Raw genomic sequence first — 20,151 nt, forward strand, 5'->3', positions numbered from 1 at the left:
GAAAACCAGTTAACGAAGAGAGAAAATATACGAGCAGTTAAAACTTAAAACTTATCTTGAAATTATTTATTTTCATATTTATCTAGATAAAAATCAATTTTCTTTTTAAAATTTTAGTAATCATCCTACAAATAAATAATAAATAGTTAATTATCCAGTTTCTGATGGGCTAGCTTGGTCAAAATTGTAGACACTTTGTGACTCTTTTGACTCTTTGTAACTTGATCATAAGCATTTCGTTTGGTTTACCTCTACTTTCAAGAATTCAAGGGTTTCAGAATTGCGGAATCTTACCGCAATTACTTCGCCGTAATTAAGAACTTCCAAAGTTTCCATATTTATAACGCATTGGTTTTGCACTTTGATCATAATCACATTATCCTTAAGGCACTCGAGTTAAGAACCAGCTGCTTCATCAAGCAATGTCATCTCCACCAGGCCCCATTCACTTTTTCCAGATTGTTAATGAAACCAGCCTTCAAAATGGTGAATTGGTACTCCAGTCTTCTTCTTCTCTTATATCTCTGCATTATTATTTATGATTGTATAATTGTATGTGTAGTATTATGATATATGATATAGTTGATTCTAGTATGACTATGCTATGGTGTGTATGGTGGTTATGGTCACTATGCGAGTATTGTTAAAATTAAACTTACATTTTTTTTTTAGATTTTGGTAACCTTTTCTTTAAGCAACACAAAGCGTTTTTGAAACACCATAGTTACCATAGTCATTGTAACATAGTCATACTAGAATGATTCATATTATAATTGTATGAATCATATGAATGAATAGTAAGGATAAAATCAAGGCTTGTTCTTTTTTCAATTCATGAATCATGATAATATTTTGTGCAATCATGCCAGCTATCCTACAAAATATGTATAGTTAAACAACACATGTATACATACATGTATTTATGCATGGAGTTGGATTTGCTGGCTATTCTTTGTGTACATATAACATTTTTGTTTAATTTATGCATGGATCATATTCAAGCCCATTTAATTATTTGTTTTTGTATTTTAAACTTTCTTTGTTACTTTGAATTTGGATACCAAGGGTGTTTTGGTTTCCCTATCACCATGTAATTAGTATGAGTAATGTCATTATGGCGTCAATGTTCAAATAACATTTCTATGTTAGTATTGTTGAATGCTTATGAAAGACTATATTGACAATAAGCTTGTAACAGAGGATTCGCAGAAGTTTTGTAAGTGAACATTGGCAAGGAATATCAAGCCCGGTATTACTTGTGCTTCCTAATGGTTCCGAATGGAAGATGGACTGGGAAAAGCGTGATGCTGATGTTTGCTTTGTTCAAGGTTGGAAGAAATTTGCAGAGTTTTATTCTTTGGAAAAGGAGCAGGTTTTGATGTTCAAGTATGAAGGAAAGTCACGGTTCAATGTTATAATACTCGGTCGGAGTGGCTTGGAAAGGGAGTATCCTTTGTTGAATGGAACTCTTGAAGCTGAAGGGAGTGGTAACTCTAAAAGGCCAAACTCTCTGTTGCGAAATTCTCCTAAGAAGAGAAGAACCAACACAGAAGAAGAAGCTAGATTCAATGCATGTTCTCATAATGCAAGGCCAAGAGACAGAGATGGAAGGAGAATCTTCTCAAAATCTGAGGCTTCTAACAACGTGGAGGCACCAAAACATGCTGAAAGTAGTAGTGCTTTGGAGAGAGCCTGGGCCTTCAGTTCTCTGAATCCTTGGTTCTATCGCAGAATGAGACCAGCGTACATCAATAACTATCTTCTGGTAACCATAACAATTTACATAATATGGTTTCTCATCTTTGTCTCAACTTGTTTCTACAATTGAGAATTTTGTGCTAAAGAGAGTATAATTTTTAATGGCAGTTCAGAGCAGAAGATTATGTAACAGAAGAAGAAAGAAAGGAGAATGAGTTTCTCAGTCTCTGGGTTACCGATGAGAGTAGACCATGGCATGCTAAGATCTCGAAGCATGATAGTAATGGACAGATAATGCTTACTACGGGTTGGAAGCAATTTGTAAGGGACAACAACCTGAAACTAAATGATGTTTGTGTTTTTGAGAAAACTAGAAATTCCGAAGGACTTTCATTTAGAGTTATTATCTACCGTGCCACGCAAGAATCAACCAATATTCCATCTCAAGGTAGCAGAATAACAATAGAATTTCTTTGATATTATATGAAATTGCATTACCTTATACTTGTTGTTATGCTTTTCCGTTGCATGCTTATGGAGATGGAGCAAACCAAAGCAACCAAACCAATGTTAGAAACAGTTTTGCTGAAAGGGGCCATGAAGGAACTTCAAAAGAATACTCAAAAAGTAATGTCTTTATTATTCTGCTTAATCCTTCACTCTTTCCCAATTTTTACTATGGACTTTGTGTTAGATAAATTTTTCACTGTCAAGTCAAGTGTACTTACTGTCATGTAAACCGGTCTAATTGTTGTTGTTTCAGATTACAAACGTCGCGGACGTGCCAGCAAATGGACTGAAGATCAGTTCACTATCACCTTAAAGCAAAGTCAGGTGAAAAGTACTGCGGTAGGATGAATTAGAGTAACATCTTGTGCTTAATTACTATTATAGCTGCTGTGTCATGCTGACTCTGTTGAATTTGGTGAATAATGCAGCACATACCTTATGGCTTTGCCAAAAAATATCTACAAAAGGCAAAAGCTTTGACACTGCAGATTGGGAACAGAATATGGGAGATTAAGCTAGACTATTATCCACATCATTGCTATGCCAGATTATCTTCGGGATGGCCCAAATTTGTTAAGGATTGTAATCTTAAGGAAGCAGATGAATGCACCTTTCAGCTGATAGATAGGGAGAACTTTGTATTTGATGTTAGAATTTTAAATTGCATCAACTGAATTCTAATTACTAGTCAGTAATACTTAGTGTACAAATCTTATTTCTTTATTTTCCTTTTTCTTTTATTTTTTTAAATTTATTTTTATCTTGTAAATAGACACTGATCTCTGTTTAAGAATAATGAATTGAATCTTGGAGCTTAAACTCATATCAACCAAATATATCACATTCTCCTAACAATAATTTGAATGATGGGATATTACAAAAGAGTGCTTAAGACATGGCCAACTGTTTGAGCATAAGCCACAAGCTAAAAGGATAATTTTGTCTTATTAGAAAAAATGGGATGATTATGAATGTTATCTTTTGCTATTTGGCATTGTGAGGCTCAAGAATACTCACATAGCTTCAACTCACCTCTTCCTTACACCAACTCATGTTATCTAAAAGGGTACCAAATTCTATGTCCACTCATCACTCTTATCAGCTAAATGAGCCAACCACGTGGACCAATCTTATTGGTCAGGAACACATTAGTACTGTGCAGCCTTTCATACTAGATTATCAAAGTGCAACATTATAGTAAAGAAGCTAACTCAAATTTCAGTGTAGTGTGAACTTTGAAGCTCAACTGTTTCAATGGCAAAGCCAGTTTCAATTGAGGTATGGAACCCAAATGGGAAATACAGAGTTGTTAGCACAAAACCAATGCCCGGAACTCGTTGGATCAATCTCCTTATCCAGCAAGATTGTCGTGTTGAAGTAATAATCATCATCAAATTTCTTTGCTTTGCTTGGCTTCTTTCTCATCTTAGCATGTGTTTTATTCTTATGTAAATCAAAGAGAGTCTTAATTTCTTTATTGTTGGTTCTCTCATAGATATGTACACAGAAGAAAACAATTCTCTCAGTTGAAGACATTATTCAACTAATTGGTGATAAGTGTGATGGAGTTATTGGTCAGGTGATTATCATAACTTACAAGAAGATTGATTACAAGCTAAGCTTTTGTTCTTGTGATTATTGTTTCATATTCTTTTGTTTGGGTATGGTGATGGTGTTTTCATATTATATATATGTTTTCATTCAGTTGACTGAAGACTGGGGAGAAGAGTTGTTCAAAGCTTTGAGCAGAGCTGGAGGCAAAGCTTTCAGTAACATGGCAGTTGGTTATAACAACGTTGATGTCAACGTTGCTACCAAGTATGGTGTTGCTGTTGGAAACACTCCTGTAAGCTCCACCTTTTCTTCTTTCTGTTTCATATGCATGTACTTTTCTCATAAAAAACTTGCCATTTAGACAATATTATACTCAACACCCTTGATTTGTTAAATCAAGAAAGGGTGTCATGTGTAATATTGCCTGATTTCGGAGGATATAGACATTATTGGAATGTAACATAAGCCTTGATTGCTTAATTGGTAGGGAGTTCTGACTGAGACAACGGCAGAGCTGGCAGCTTCATTGACTTTAGCAGCTGCTAGAAGGATAGTGGAGGCTGATGAGTTCATGAGGGCAGGATTATATGATGGATGGCTCCCTCATCTGTATGATATGACAATAATTGCTTTCTTAATGCTGATAATAATGTGCAAAATACTCCATTTGATGGTTGAAAATAGATGCTTTGCTTAGCTTAGCTTAGCTTTATTTCTGATGCAGTTTTGTTGGAAACCTGCTGAAAGGACAAACAGTTGGTGTTATTGGAGCTGGCCGTATTGGATCGGCTTATGCAAGAATGATGGTAATGTCTAAAAATTTTCAGTAAATCTCATTGAGTGTTCTTCAGTCTTCAGTACTTATAATGATTATGATCAGCACAGTGTGTCAGATTTCACAACCAAAACTCTAATTAAGTTGATGGTGATGCCTGATGATAATATATGCATATTATGGTTACTCATGTTTTAGCACTGTATCAGGTTGAAGGATTCAAGATGAACCTGATTTACTTTGATCTCTACCAGTCAACTCGACTCGAAAAGTTTGTTACAGGCATGCTCCTATCCACTCACCCTCCCCAGTATACATATTATCAACTGATGGTTCTGTTTGCATCCTATTATTGTAGCTTATGGTGAATTCTTGAAAGCGAATGGCGAGAAACCGGTGACTTGGAAAAGGGCATCATCCATGGATGAGGTCCTTCAGCAGGCAGATATAGTAAGAACTTGAATACACTAGCTAAAACTAGAACATGCTTCAATTTGATTGTTCCAAATAATATGGTATTTTCTTTTTCTTATGGATGCTTTTGTAGATTAGTCTTCATCCTGTCTTGGATAAAACCACTTATCATCTGGTTAACAAGGAGAGACTCTCCAAGATGAAGAAGGTACAAGTTAACTTTGTAGTAAAATCTTGATTATTTGTGGCATTAAGAGGTGCTAATTCTTGTTAGTGAGTGATGATATGATATCCTTATTTCAGGAAGCAATACTAATAAACTGCAGTAGAGGGCCTGTTATTGATGAAGCTGCACTTGTTGACCATTTGAGGGAGAATCCAATGTTTCGCGTAGGACTCGACGTGTTTGAGGTGAGTGAACCTTACCTAATTATAAATAATCACATTCTTGTTAAATTACCATTTTAATTAGTTAATTCTAATCTTTTCTTAGGATGAGCCTTACATGAAACCTGGGCTCTCAGAGATGAAGAATGCTATTGTGGTACCTCACATTGCTTCTGCTTCTAAGGTACATTATGCTAAAAGGTACATTTTTTTGGTTTTGGTTTGATTATGTACTGTAGCAATGAAATTGTTGATCTGAATTTTGCAGTGGACTCGTGAGGGAATGGCCACACTAGCTGCTCTAAATGTTCTGGTATCGCATGCCACACTAGCATCTTGAATTTATTTCAATGATCACTAATGATGTTATGGTCTAACAGAAATAATTGATATAACCTGTTTTCTAGATCTGTATTATTAGATTATCTTAGTGCATCATGCACCACATTTAACTTGGTTTGTCATAACATTTTCGATGTGATACTCATTGGTTATAAATTTGCAGGGTAAGATCAAAGGGTACCCAATTTGGTTTGATGCCAATAGAGTGGAACCATTTCTGAATGAGAATGCGCCACCACCAGCTGCATGCCCAAGCATTGTTAATGCAAAAGCTCTTGGTAACACATGATATTATTATCTTACATACTTAAGGGCCAATAATTACTGTTCTAATCACTCTTAAATAATGGACTTCGTATTTTTCTTTCTGAAATGCAGGTTTGCCAGTTTCAAAGCTATAGGCATGTCTACATGCCTTTGTGTTTTTTTCTCCTATGGGGGGGGGGCCTTCAATTGCAGAAAAAAAGATCAATTTTTGTGTGTTGAGTTAGGCTCTTGTGGCATGGAAGGGTGGGATACCTGAGAAGATTTGATATGTAGAGTGCTGATGGCAATGTATGAATAATTACATACTATCATGTTCATATTAGCAACTTAGCATCAAGTACTTGTAATGTATTTGAAATGCTAAATAAGCATAAATGAACTTAAATACATGAGGATTGAGTAAAGTACCAAATCTGACCATGAAAAATCGAGACACAGATAAAACTGACCATACAAGATTGAAAATTAACTTGTACACATCAATGATGATCTCCGCACTGCAAATCTAACATTAAATAAGGGGATAAAAAATTAATGTCACCTTGTAAGGGGAAAAAAGGTGACATTATCAAAGATATGAGTGAGATTATCCTTTCCAAAAAAAAGTGTATATCAATATAGTGTTCTCCAAATATTATATTCAAATGACATCCGTGCAAATACATTTGCTACATAACGCATCATACAAACTATAAATCACTAATAATTGGCTACAAATTTCTTCTCCCTTTTATCATTTGATTTGAGAAAAAAAAAAACGCCTTCGTTGCCATTGAAAAAGATTGTTCCGAAGACATCCGATGGTATATTCAAAGTGAAGGAGGCCTCACTGAAAGTATCTTCAAGTACCGAGCTAATGATTCATGAAAATGGCTAATGAAAACCACTTGTGGATGGAATAGAGACTGGACCCCATATGTCAAAATGCACCAAATCAAAAGTTTCATTAGAAATTGTAGAACTTACATGAAATGGTAGTTTCTTCTGTTTGGAAAAATGGAAAACATCACAAGGCTTTGTTAATTTTTTACATTCAATGAATGGATAGCTGGTATGGACTAATATGAGTTTATCTAATGGAATGTGACCTAGTCTAATGTGCCATAGGCTATCACTAACTAGTGTTAGTGCTACTGCTAATTGCCGCTTATGTGTGATGCATTTGATGTTCTAAGCTTAGTGTTGTCTAGTGATTAGACTTGTCATTAGTGGTGTGTGGAAGCTGTGAATGATGAGTGTATACGAACCTGCTTGCTCCTTGCTCCTTAGCTGTGCCAATCGTCTTCCATGTATTCAGATCCTGTATCTCACAACCCTTGTCAGCGAACGAGCATTCACAACCCAGATTCTTGGTTATTTGAGATGAGGCGGTAGCCCATGTTTTCTATAACATGTGTCAACAAGGTGCCCACTCTTGTTACAAAAAGAGCAGATCCGAGTAGGTGGTCTGCCAGTCCTGCCACCTCTGCCACGGCTTCCTCTTCCACGAACAGTAAAACTTTGAGAACGAATGGTGGCATTAACACTAGTTTGAGCAGCTAAAACAGCATTGGCTTCTAGGATATCAAGGGTTCCAAATTGTTGCTCTTGTTGAGTGAGAAGTGCAAAGGCATCATTCAGTGTTGGTAATGGTTCCATTAGCATGATTTGAGATCTTGTAACAAAATATTGATCATTTAATCCTCTCAGGAATCGCACCAGGTAACTATCCTTCTTGTAATTTCTAACAATGCCAAGTCCACATGAGCAAGATTCACCACAATTGCAATTTGGAATTGGCCTAAGACTGTCAAGTTCTTGCCATATTGCTTTCAGTCTCGAAAAATAGGAGGTGATACTCAACTCTCCTTGTTTGATAGAGAACATTTGTTCTTCAAGATCAGCCACTCTAAACACATCACCCTCATAATATCTATGCTTAAGATCGCGCCAAATATCAGCAGCATTATCATGCCATATCACACTCTGTAAAATTTCCTCACTGATCGATGAGATAAACCATGATACTACAAGAGCGTTACATTTTTCCCAAGCCATGAAATTGGGATCAGATTCTTGTGGTTTCGGAAGGCTACCATCAACAAAGCAAAATTTGTTCTTGCATTTTAATGCAAGTGTCATAGCTCTTGACCAAGAATCATAGTTTCGAGTAGTTAACACAACATTGATGATGGATATGCCTGGGTTCTCTTCAGGATGCAAGAAATAAGGGCTCGAAGGATCAGTGATAGAGCTTACCGGCGAGCGAGGGATTTGAGATTGGAGGTTAGAGATCTGCGCAAGAACACGAGCTAGGTTCTGAAGATCGGAAGCTGAGAAGCTTGAATTCGCCACAATCGGAGTTTCTTTATCGTGATCCATCGAAATCAGTAACCTGTGGAATGAGTACGAGAGAAGAGAAGAAGAAGAAGATCGGAAACGAGTCACATGAACGCTCAGCGCAGCATGTTGAACTTGTGACCCAAATTGCAGAAAGAAAAAGAAGAGAGAGAGAGAGAGAGTTGAGCTTAGCTCTAACTACTTTGCACCTATCCGAACTGCATTTCACTAACTAGTTTAAAATAAAATCTCGAGCAAAATTATATCTATGATCATTCAGTATTTGGAGATGCATGCTGAAGGCCTGAAGCTCTTACTTGGTATGAATGCCATAACTTTCATGCATGTTTTTACATCTTATAAAAAAGAGATGTCTTTGCTGGATTTTTGTCTGAAATATAAAAAATATATATTTTTTAAAAATGATTTTTGAACTTTAATTTTTTAATTTTTTTTTTTTTTTTACATTTAGGGTAAGTTCGTTGTATCCCGGTAAACTCTATCATTTATATAAAGTTGGCCGCACTTTCGGTGAACTTTAGGTTGAGTTCGACACACTATACAACTGTAGGGCCATTTTCATTTGTCGCTTTTTGTAACGGCCTGGCCCAACCTGCCCTGGGTCAAACCAACCCGATGAGTACCCGACCCGAGCGGTCGGGCACATGCGGCTTACCACGCGTCCCTAACAGCTCTCCACTGCAGCTGTGAGGAAGTTTCGAGGAAGATGGGCCTGTCCTTGCGGGGCCCATCTCTGACACGGTATAAATGGGGAAGGACCTGCCCTTCCCCCAAGGTATGTCACTTTTACACCTGTCACATCTCCCACCTGCACACCAACTGACTTGAGCGTCTGAGTGTCTTTGCAGGTGGCACCCCCCCTTTTTTCTCCTTTCCTCCCGTAACGAGAGCTCAGCTATCCGGCAGATCCAAGCCCAACACTACCAAGATCGACGCGCTGCTACACCCCTAATTGATCACCCGACTTGTCCGGCAACCGACAACCGAACATTGGTGCCGTCTGTGGGGACAACGCTCGAATGGAAGTCGCGCTGGGTCACGGAGACCAAGCTCGAGGAGCCGGAGCGGAGGGGACAGCCTTCGTCGCCTCGCTAAGGGGGCGGCGGAGGTCCCCCGACAACACACAGAACAGCACACGAGGACACGACCCTTCGGGGGAACGGACGGCGACAGCGCCATAATAATGCAGGAGCTACGCCATAGAGTCCAGAACCTAGAACGACAGTTGGCCGACCGGGAGCAGGACGGACGAACCACCGATCCCAGCTACACCCCATCCCCCGAAAGAGAAGAGGAAGACTCCCACCGAAGCCGCCCGCGGCGTACCTCCGAATCGCGAACGGAAGCAGAGAGCACGCGCGAGGAATCACCCATCCCGAGAAGACGAAATGACACGATCATCTATTCCAGGGGAAGATCAACTCGCCGAGCTGCGCGTGATCGCGAAAACGGGGACGGGAGATCCGCGAGGACACGACAACCCGTGATAATGGGCGCCACTCCATTCCATTGATCTATCCTCGAAGTCCGGTTGCCGAAACACTTCGACAAACCAACAGACATGAGGTACGACGGAACCCAAGACCCTCTAGAACACCTCACGGCCTTTGAGGCCAGGATGAATCTGGAGGGGGTAGGGGACGAGGTAAGATGCCACGCCTTCCCGGTAACCTTAGCGGGACCCGCGATCAGGTGGTTTAACGGCCTTCCACAGGGGTCCATCTACAGCTTCTCGGACATCAGCCGCGCGTTCCTGGCCCAGTTTACAACACGAATAGCCAAGGCAAAGCACCCGATCAACCTTCTGGGGGTAACCCAGAGACAAGGAGAGCCGACCAGAAGGTACCTGGATCGGTTCAACGACGAATGCCTTGAAATCGACGGCTTGACCGATTCGGTGGCCAGTCTTTGCTTAACGAACGGCCTCCTCAACGAGAACTTTCGAAAACACCTTACCACGAAACCGGTTTGGACGATGCACGAGATCCAAACGGTAGCCAAAGAATACATAAATGACGAGGAAGTTAGCCGAGTTGTGGCTGTCAACAAACGGCAGTCCGGCTACAATCAACCCCGGCAGCACGGGAACGGGGATAGGCCAAAGGAGCGAACCAGGGAAGAGGCGCCAAGCAAGACGCCGAGGACGTTCCCCCAAGTCGGGAAATTCACCAACTACACCCCACTCACGCTTCCCATAATAGAAGTATACCAACAAATAGCAGAGAAAGGAATCCTGCCGAAGGCTCGACCACTCAAGGACCGCACTGGAGGGAACAAAAACCTCTATTGCGACTACCACAAAGGTTACGGTCAGCTAACGCAGGACTGTTTTGACCTAAAGGATGCGCTAGAACAAGCGATAAGGGAAGGCAAACTAGCAGCACTCTCCCACCTTATCAGGGAGCCGAGGAGACGTTATCGCGACGAAGAGGAAGAAGGCAAAACCCGTTCGGCAAAGCGGCGACCAGAGCCAGAAGGCGGAGATCACGGCCTCACTGTGATAAACGTAGTGACGGCCAAAAACGCTGCACCTAGATCCAGATCCGCACACAAGAAAGACGCAAAGATACTGTCGATTTCCTCCTCATCGATGCGAAACTTTAAGAAGCCTCCGCTCGTCTCCTTCGGCCCAGAAGACCAATGGTTCGACGACGCCCCGGAAAACCCACCTATGGTCATCACGGCCCGAGTGGGAACCGGCCTCATCAAACGCATCCTTGTTGATACGGGGGCGGACTCGAACATCATGTTCCGCAATGTATTCGACGCATTGGGACTAAAGGACGCCGATCTGACGACTCACCAACACGGGGTCATTGGGCTAGGGGATCATTTCATTAAGCCAGACGGAGTAATATCCCTGCCAATCTCATTGGGACAATCCCAAGGTCGAAGATCGGCGATGGCCGAGTTCGTGATCCTCCGAGACTCGACCGCCTATAACATCATCTTGGGAAGGAAGACGATCAACGACTTCGAGGCCATAATTAACACAAAGCTACTAGTCATGAAGTTTGTTACCGATGACGGATCTATAGGGTCCGTAAGAGGAGACCTCGAGACGGCGGTCGCTTGCGACAATGCCAGCCTCTCCTTAAGAAAGAAGTCCAAGGAGGCATCCGGCGTGTTCCTGGCCGACCTAGATGCCAGGGTAGACGATAAACCCAGACCGGAACCAGAAGGAGATCTGGAGAAGTTCATGTTCGGCGACGAAGAGGAAAGTTTCACGTTCGTCAACAAGAACCTCCCGCGCGAGCTAAAGGAGCCCTTGGTCGAAATGATAAGAGCCAACAGAGACTTATTTGCCTGGACACCGGCCGACATGCCAGGCATAGACCCGAAAGTCATGTCGCATCATTTAGCCGTCAAGGCGGAAGCACGTCCGGTAGCCCAACGTAGGAGAAAAATGTCGGCGGAGAGGGCAGAGGAGGTGGCCAAGCAGACGGCCAGCCTCCTTGAGGCAGGCTTTATACGAGAAGTAGACTACTCGACATGGCTCTCGAATGTAGTCCTGGTGAAAAAGCACAACGGCAAGTGGAGAATGTGCGTAGACTACTCTGACCTCAATAAAGCTTGCCCGAAGGATTGCTTCCCCCTCCCTAACATAGACGCACTCGTCGATGCCGCGGCGGGATACCGGTATCTGAGCTTTATGGACGCCTACTCCGGTTACAACCAGATACCGATGCACCATCCTGACGAAGACAAGACGGCGTTCATAACGCCGGGAGGAACCTTCTGCTATAAGGTAATGCCATTCAACCTGAAAAATGCGGGGGCAACGTACCAAAGGCTAATGAATAGGATATTCCACGACCTCATAGGAAAGACAGTTGAAGTCTACGTGGACGACATCCTCGCGAAGACGACACGACCTGACGATCTCCTAAGCGATCTGGCGAGTGTCTTTGCGTCCCTCCGACGACATGGCATGAGGCTGAACCCCCTCAAGTGTGCTTTCGCCATGGAAGCGGGGAAATTCCTCGGATTCATGATAACCCAAAGAGGGGTAGAAGCCAACCCGGAGAAGTGCCAAGCGATACTCCAAATGAAGAGCCCGGGCGATATAAAGGATGTCCAAAGGTTAGCAGGACGGCTGGCCTCATTATCACGGTTTCTCGGAGCATCGACAACAAAGGCCTTACCGTTCTTTAACCTCATGAAGAAAGGAATAGCGTTCGAATGGACACCCGCATGCGAGGAAGCCTTTCAGCACTTTAAGGAAATCCTGGCGGCACCCCCGGTCCTCGGGAAGCCAAAGGATGGGGAACCGTTATACCTTTATCTCGCCATAACAGGAGAAGCTTTGGCCGCGGTTTTGGTGTTAGAGGAAGGAAGGAGGCAGCAACCAGTCTACTTTGTCAGCAGGGCCCTACAAGGGGCAGAGTTGAGATATAACAAACTGGAAAAGCTAGCTCTGGCACTCCTGACCTCTTCACGGAGGTTAAAGCAATACTTCCAAAGCCACCAGATTGTCGTAAAAACGGACCAGGGGATCCGGCAAGTGCTCCAAAAACCTGACTTGGCGGGAAGAATGATGACCTGGTCCATTGAACTTTCCCAATACGACATACGATACAAACCCCGGCAAGCCATCAAGGCGCAGGCGATGGCGGATTTTTTGGTAGAAGTAGCGGGGGATCCGGCCGAAGACACGAACACACGGTGGAAGCTCCATGTTGACGGGGCCTCCAACCAAGCGTTCGGGGGCGCCGGGATCATCCTGGAAAGCCCAGCCGGAGTCGTGTACGAGCAGTCAATTAAGTTCGAATTCCCCGTTTCAAATAACCAAGCAGAATATGAAGCCCTTATAGGAGGTTTGGCCTTAGCAGCAGAAGTCGGGGCAACGAGGTTAGAGATATGCAGCGATTCACAGATCGTCACCTCCCAAGTAAACGGGAGCTATCAAGCTAGGGACCCCCTGCTGCAGAAATACTTGGAAAAAGTCAGGGACTTGAGCCGAAAGTTTGAAGAAATCACGATCCAGCACGTTCCGAGAGAAAGGAACACACGGGCAGATCTCTTGTCAAAATTGGCTAGCACCAAACCGGGAACGGGCAACCGATCTCTAATCCAAGGGAAGATGAAAGAGCCGGCGGTCACACTACACCTCTCAAAGCTAAACCCCTCCTGGCTGGACCCCATCACCGACTTCTTAGAAAACGGCAAGCTCCCCGACAACGAAAAAGACGCCAAGAAGCTAAGAAGGGAAGCTGCCAGATATGCCATCATCCAGGGTCAGCTGTTCAGAAAAGGGCTCAACCACCCCCTGCTGAAGTGCTTGCACCCCGACCAGACGGATTACGTCCTCAGGGAAGTCCATGAGGGGTGTTGCGGCCACCACATAGGAGGCAAGGCCCTGGCGAGGAAGTTAATCCGAGCTGGATATTATTGGCCATCAATGATGGCCGACTCCATGGAATTTGTCAGGAAGTGCGTCAAGTGTCAAGAAAACGCCAACTTCCATCGTGCGCCGGCCTCTGAACTCAGCTTGCTAACGTCCTCCCGACCGTTCTCCCAATGGGGAGTCGACCTCTTAGGACCCTTTCCCGTAGGCCCGGGGCAAGTCAAATACCTTATAGTCGCTATCGACTACTACACGAAATGGATAGAGGCCGAACCGCTGGCCAGTATATCCTCGTCCAATTGTAGGAAATTCATTTGGAGACAAGTCATAACACGATTTGGTATCCCGGAAGTCATCATCTCGGACAATGGGACACAGTTCACCGACAAGAAATTCACAGAATTCCTCGCCGGCCTGGGCATAAAGCAGATATTCTCCTCGGTGGAACATCCACAGACAAACGGGCAGGTCGAGTCCGCAAATAAAATCATCCTGCTAGGGCTCAAGAAACGGTTGGATAGCAAAAAAGGCACTTGGGCCGACGAGCTCGCCTCAGTCCTATGGTCCTACCGAACAACTGAGCAGTCCTCCACTAAAGAAACATCCTTTCGACTAACGTACGGGACAGATGCAGTGATACCCGTAGAGATCGGGGAGCCGAGCCCACGACTACTCCTGAAGGGGGTAGAGGAAACTGTTGAAAAGGACCTGATAGAGGAAACCAGGGAAATGGCCCACCTAGCGGAAGCGGCACTAAAACAAAGAATGGCCTTACGTTACAATGCCAAAGCGCTCAAAAGAAAGTTCGAAGAAAACGACCTCGTCTTGAGGCGTAACGACATCGGCCCATCCACCCCTGGAGAAGGCAAGCTAGCAGCAAACTGGGAAGGACCGTACCGAATTAAAGAAGTAATCGGTAGAGGAGCGTACAAGCTAGAAAGACTCAGCGGCAAAGAGGTCCCGAGGACATGGAATGCAGATAACTTAAGAAGGTTTTATCCCTAAGCCATTTTTGTAATAGTACTTCAACATCCTTGATTACAATGATTAAACTTGCTCGATTTCCACATGCCATTTTTGCCTATGTTATTACTAACTTTTTGAGCAACCACTATGAGAACAAGGATACGCGGCCCCGGGACTGATCACCCCGGGAGCCCCTCAGATAAAAAAACGCGATAAACGACCTTAACAAAAAGAACGCCACAAACGGCAAACACGAGTAAACGGAAACGAAATGACAGCAAGCAAAACGAGAAATTAAACACACGGGCAAACGATCCCATAAACCCATTAATAGGGACCAAAAGTCGCAGTACAAGGTTCAATAAAAGAAGAGTTCAATAGTACAAACATTATTTCTTCGGCATATCAACAACCTTCCCATCCTTGATGGTCTTGAAAACACTAATTGCCGACACGTCGAAGTCCGGAGAAATAATCTTCACTTGAGCTTTGAGGGCATCTTCAGTCGTGAAAATTGCGTTCTTCCCTTGCTCCTTGACCTCCTTGTGCTTCCGCTTGAACAACTCGGCCTCCTCCCGAGCAGCCTTGGCGGTCGCCACCACTTCGTCCCGCTCTTTCTCCAGAGCGGACATCCGACCTTGCGCGGCACTCAATTGGTTCTTCAAAGTCATCTCCTGCTCCATCAAGCGGGACACAGAGGCGTCGGCAGTCTTCAATTTCTCCTCTGCCGAAGCAGCCTTTTTCTCGGCGGCGTCAAGCTTATTCCCCGCTTCAACTAACCGATCCTGAAGCGTTTTAACTTGGGTTTTGTACTTGTTGTTGGCGTCAACAGCATATTCGAGCTTCCGACGAAGCGAGGCCATACCAGAAAGCTCAGATTCAGCCTTTCAAGCTATGGCCGCGCCGCGAAGGAGGGTGCGGTACATCCACCGAGCCTGCCCCGAGAGGTCGGTGCCATGGAAATGATCCTCCGTGCCTGGAAGCAGCTGGGTATCTATGAACGTCCCAGCGTCAAAGTTCCTTTCCATGATAGTCAAAACCCCCTCGGGACTGGACTGTGACCTCTGCCTCTTGGGAGTAGGGATGATGGACAACTCCTCCTCCTCCTCACGACGTGAGGAAGACGAGTGCCCGGGAATAGGGACCTCCGGAGGAATCGGGGTTGTGGAAGTCGGAGTGGCGGCCTTCGCAGACGTTTCAACTTCAGGAGGATGCATTTCTGGAGGAGCTTTTGGAGGAACCGTCGCCTGCTGTCCTCCAGTCTCCTCACCCTCGTCGTCGTGAAGAAAAGTTTGGAACAGGTTATCCATGCCGGTCACTTCGGCAGAAAGTCCCACTACAGACAACAAATTAAGAAACGAATTAGTAGAAGCAACAATGGAACATTTAAGCAGACAACCACACGACAAAAGAAACTCACGGATATAATCTCGGGCGGCCTCCCGATTACCCATAAGGAGGTGTGGATTCACATTGTTTCTCCCAAGAATCGCCCACAATATGTCGGCCACCCGCCGGTCCACGGCCGACATCCCCTTATAAGCAACTTTGATAAAAGGATTAGACCCCGCCCCGAAGCTCCAATACGTCGGGATGAGGCGCTCCTTTTCCAGAGACAACCAAAAAGGGTGACGACCCTTGACCGGGCGGACCTTAAAGTACTTGTCCTTGAATCCGTGGTAGGAGTCCTCAAACAAACCAAAGATCCTCCGGCTTTGGGCGGACCGAAAGGACATGAACCCTTTCTTGTGTTTCCCCTCCTTCGAAGGGTTTGTTAGACTAAAGAAAAAGAGGAAAACGTCGACAGAGGTCGGCAGCTCCAAGTACTCGCACACCATCTCGAAGCAGCGAATGGAAGCCCAGCTGTTCGGATGTAATTGAGATGGAGCCACCGAAATTCGATTCAGGAGGTTCATCTGAAAGGGGGAAAGGGGAATGCGAACCCCTACCTGAGTGAACATGGCCTTGTAGAACCAGATCCAATCGGGAACCCGGGGGGCATTAAAGTTAATCTCATAAGGCCGCTCGTGAAGGGCAGGGACATATACGTCATAGTTCGCCTCCTCGTCGGTACCCCCACAAAGATACTCGGCCTGGCGAAATTCCGTGAGCTCCTCCTCACCCATCTGATTGGGAGAGTTCTTGAGGTCGGAAACCACCCACGCATACGGGTCATAACCCGCGGCGGAGCTAGAAGCTCGGCTAACAACACGAGGCATACCTACAGTGGGGGCACCGTGCGGTTAGTCCGTGAGGTCGGAAGCCAGGGAAAACCCAAAGAAACCCCACGTGCCATGACCACAAGGGGGACTAAACAAAACCAAGACCAGAACAATGGCGCAAACCCCCCATGACACACCATAGTTGGTAAAAAGAGAAACGCAAAGAAAATGCATCCATGAACAACAAGGAAGAACAAGCACAGGAAAGATGCCCACAACAAGCATAAACAGACATGCAAACAGCCATTGAAGCGGAAGGAAAAAAGATGGTTACCTGGATGATCGAGGAAGTTCGGATAAGGGCGAAGCGCACTGGAGCAATGAAAATAACTTCTGAGTGATGAAAACGCAGGAAGAAGGAATGGGCAGTGTGATCAGAAAAGCAAGTAGAAGAAGAACAAAACGTAAAACTGTTCAAAACTGCTTTAGTGGAAGCGCGAAAGGCCTGGGGACAGAACAGTCTTTGCACGCGTGGGTTTTTTCAACCCTTAATGAGCATTTAATGCCCCTCACGAGAAACGAGGCGACAAAAGAACGCCCCGAATTGCGAACGGGTACGAGTAGCGCGTCCCCCACACGGACGAGCGAATTCGCGACAACAAAGGGAGAAATAACTCGCCTCCAACGACCTGAACGGTCGATTAGCGGCGCGTGGGGGCACTGTAACGGCCTGGCCCAACCTGCCCTAGGTCAAACCAACCCGATGAGTACCCGACCCGAGCGGTCGGGCACATGCGGCTTACCACGCGACCCGGACACGCGTCCCTGACAGCTCTCCACTGCAGCTGTGAGGAAGTTTCGAGGAAGATGGGCCTGTCCTTGCGGGGCCCACCTCTGACACGGTATAAATGGGGAAGGACCTGCCCTTCCCCCAAGGTATGTCACTTTTACACCTGTCACATCTCCCACCTGCACACCAACTGACTTGAGCGTCTGAGTGTCTTTGCAGGTGGCACCCCCCTTTTTTCTCCTTTCCTCCCGTAACGAGAGCTCGGCTATCCGGCAGATCCAAGCCCAACACTACCAAGATCGACGCGCTGCTACACCCCTAATTGATCACCCGACTTGTCCGGCAACCGACAACCGAACACTTTTCTTCCAAATTTCTTCTCCAAATCCACTTTGTTTCTCCTTTGCTTGTGATATTTAGATTCTTCTATACGAGATTTTCTGTCTTTCGACGCCTGTGAAATTCGTTATCCACTGCATCGCCAGTTTCAGGTCAGTATATATTTTGTTAGTTAGAGTTACTGTTTTCATGTTAGTTAGAATTACTGTTTAGTGTTGTTAGTTAGAGTTACAGAATTATTATTTATATGTTAATTAGAGTTACTGTTCAGTGTTTACATGTTATTTAGATTTACTGGTTACTATTTACATGTTAATTAAAGTATATAACATGTTAGTTAAATTTTTTATGTTATTATTTTCAAGTACAGTTGCTTTACTGTTAATAACACATTAATTAGTATAAGTTATTAGTTAATTGTTAATTATTTTAGTCAGAATAATTAGTTTAAGTTGTGAATTAGATGGTAACTAGTGGAATAATTAGTTAGATTAGATTAAAAAGAAACATCATTAATAAAATTTAGTTTTAAGTTATTTATTGATTAGTATGTTTATAAAGTTAGTTGATGGTCTCATGTAGTTGGCTTACATTTTAATTAGTAAGTTTATAAACAGATTAAGATGTAAGGTTGACAATTAGTTGGTTTAAATATGTCTTTTAAGAATTTAGTTAATGTGAGAGGAACTGAATTTAGTATATGTTATTTTATTTTACTAGAGTGTAGTTAGATGGAGCAGCAGTTATTAGGCTACGAGGATATGCTTTACAAATTGGATCAGGTTGAGCACATTGCTAGCAAACTTGATCGAGTGGTATACTTTTATCACTTTTGTTTATTATATTGTAATAAACAACGAATTTGTTATTTTATGTGTTGACCCTCCTTTTTTTTCGTTTGGTAGGCACCTCGGATCTTGCACACTAGACGAAATTCGATGAGACGCCCGCCTGAATAAATTAGGTCATATCTCAGGTGAGCTGGGTTTGAGCATGTGGCGTATATGGTGGAGTTCGAGCACGATTGGCCATTGGCATCGGCGTTGATAGAGAGGTGGAGACCTCAGTCTCACACGTTTCATCTACCATGCGGGGAGATGACTATCACCCTGCAGGACGTGGCCTACCAGCTGGGACTCAGGATCGATGGGCAAGTACATCTGCATAGCGAATAACCAACGAGAAAACTCATTGTATGACTCCCTGCTTTGCAAGCCAAATCTTTCTGTAGGATGTCTTGTAACTAAAGTGATTTTCTACACCTCCTTGTAGAACTCTGATGCTGATTGCTTTGACCATTGTAAAAATATGTTGAACAATCACCTTTGAATCCAACCTACAATGGTCTTGCTCTATCGATGTTTGCATATAAGTATGAGAATCACTGTATTTACTAACCTCCCATTTTTCTTACTTTCGATGATATGATATGAGTATGCTTCAAGAACAACCGGACCCGAACTGGATACACTGTACATTATATTTCAATTGGTCACTCTCTACTATTTTATACTCTGCAACTCTCCTGATGCTGTATCTCTTAACTGTCAACATGACTTCTTCCTTGTTCTGAATTGTTGTCCAACCTCGAACTCATTGCTTGGATTCTCTTCGGAGACTTCCTGGGTAAACGACTAATCCGAAGTCATATTATCGAGATTCAACCTGGAGAAGTGATCCGATCGGTCATATGGTCGAGAAATGGCAGGCTGTGGCAGAGCAATTTGTGTGTCACCATAGTAGTTCATCTCTTCTTCCTCATCACCATAATCAGAAATTTCTGTTGGTTCATTATCAACATCATCTCCGTCATCGGGGTTAACTTCATACTGATCCATCATCGAATCTCTGATAGCAGAACCCTTATGACTTTTAACATTATCTTCCATCATGTCAGCATTACCAACTCTAATGTTAGACCCCTCTTGACTACCTTCAGGTGGCATATTTAGATCGACCATTGTCCTTCTAATATTTCGCCTAACAGCTCCACTTAACGGACTATCATCGACAGTATCTGCAGATGATCCTCGTCCACCCAACTCAACGAGGAACACGAATAATTCCAACAGATGAACATTTGTCAATCGGTTGTGCCATGACCTTATAAGATCGTACGTCCTCGTCATCACGTAACTGATACCTAATTCCAAATGACAGAAATATTTCTCAAAACCGTGGTCTAATAAACATACTAACAACAGAGCCAAGTCAACTGTGACATACTTTTTATAAAACAAATTGTCATTTACTTCGGTCG

At 43.7% G+C, this 20,151-nt stretch overlaps 2 protein-coding genes across 2 annotated transcripts; both read left to right on the top strand.

Annotated features, from left to right (window-relative positions):
• Positions 1–302: 302 nt before the first annotated feature.
• LOC130947348 (B3 domain-containing protein LOC_Os12g40080-like) lies at positions 303–3,013 on the top strand. Its single transcript, XM_057876026.1, has 6 exons — positions 303–494; positions 1,199–1,765; positions 1,867–2,146; positions 2,239–2,325; positions 2,462–2,532; positions 2,637–3,013. Exons 1-6 carry the CDS (start codon positions 423–425, stop codon positions 2,880–2,882), a joined length of 1,323 nt encoding a protein of 440 aa, XP_057732009.1. The 5' UTR covers positions 303–422; the 3' UTR covers positions 2,883–3,013.
• A 315-nt stretch (positions 3,014–3,328) lies between these two features.
• Positions 3,329–6,351, top strand: LOC130947860 (glycerate dehydrogenase). The gene is made up of 13 exons (XM_057876578.1): positions 3,329–3,585; positions 3,704–3,787; positions 3,914–4,054; positions 4,250–4,371; positions 4,487–4,568; positions 4,747–4,819; positions 4,896–4,987; positions 5,085–5,159; positions 5,255–5,362; positions 5,445–5,522; positions 5,607–5,651; positions 5,844–5,958; positions 6,059–6,351. The coding sequence occupies exons 1-13, from the start codon at positions 3,463–3,465 to the stop codon at positions 6,079–6,081; spliced, it is 1,161 nt and encodes a 386-aa protein (XP_057732561.1). The 5' UTR covers positions 3,329–3,462; the 3' UTR covers positions 6,082–6,351.
• The last annotated feature ends 13,800 nt before the right edge of the window (positions 6,352–20,151 follow it).

Source organism: Arachis stenosperma, chromosome 9, assembly GCF_014773155.1.
Source record: "Arachis stenosperma cultivar V10309 chromosome 9, arast.V10309.gnm1.PFL2, whole genome shotgun sequence".
Lineage (NCBI taxonomy): Eukaryota > Viridiplantae > Streptophyta > Magnoliopsida > Fabales > Fabaceae > Arachis > Arachis stenosperma.

Excerpts from the sequence above, each read along its gene's own strand:
- LOC130947348 (XM_057876026.1), top strand. The coding sequence starts at position 423 with ATGTCATCTCCACCAGGCCCCATTCACTTTTTCCAGATTGTTAATGAA. Across the intron at positions 495-1,198 it reads GCCTTCAAAATGGTGAATTG|AGGATTCGCAGAAGTTTTGT; the intron begins GTACTCCAGTCT and ends AGCTTGTAACAG. Across the intron at positions 2,326-2,461 it reads TTCAAAAGAATACTCAAAAA|ATTACAAACGTCGCGGACGT; the intron begins GTAATGTCTTTA and ends TTGTTGTTTCAG.
- LOC130947860 (XM_057876578.1), top strand. The coding sequence starts at position 3,463 with ATGGCAAAGCCAGTTTCAATTGAGGTATGGAACCCAAATGGGAAATAC. Across the intron at positions 4,372-4,486 it reads GATGGATGGCTCCCTCATCT|TTTTGTTGGAAACCTGCTGA; the intron begins GTATGATATGAC and ends TTTCTGATGCAG. Across the intron at positions 5,160-5,254 it reads GACTCTCCAAGATGAAGAAG|GAAGCAATACTAATAAACTG; the intron begins GTACAAGTTAAC and ends TCCTTATTTCAG.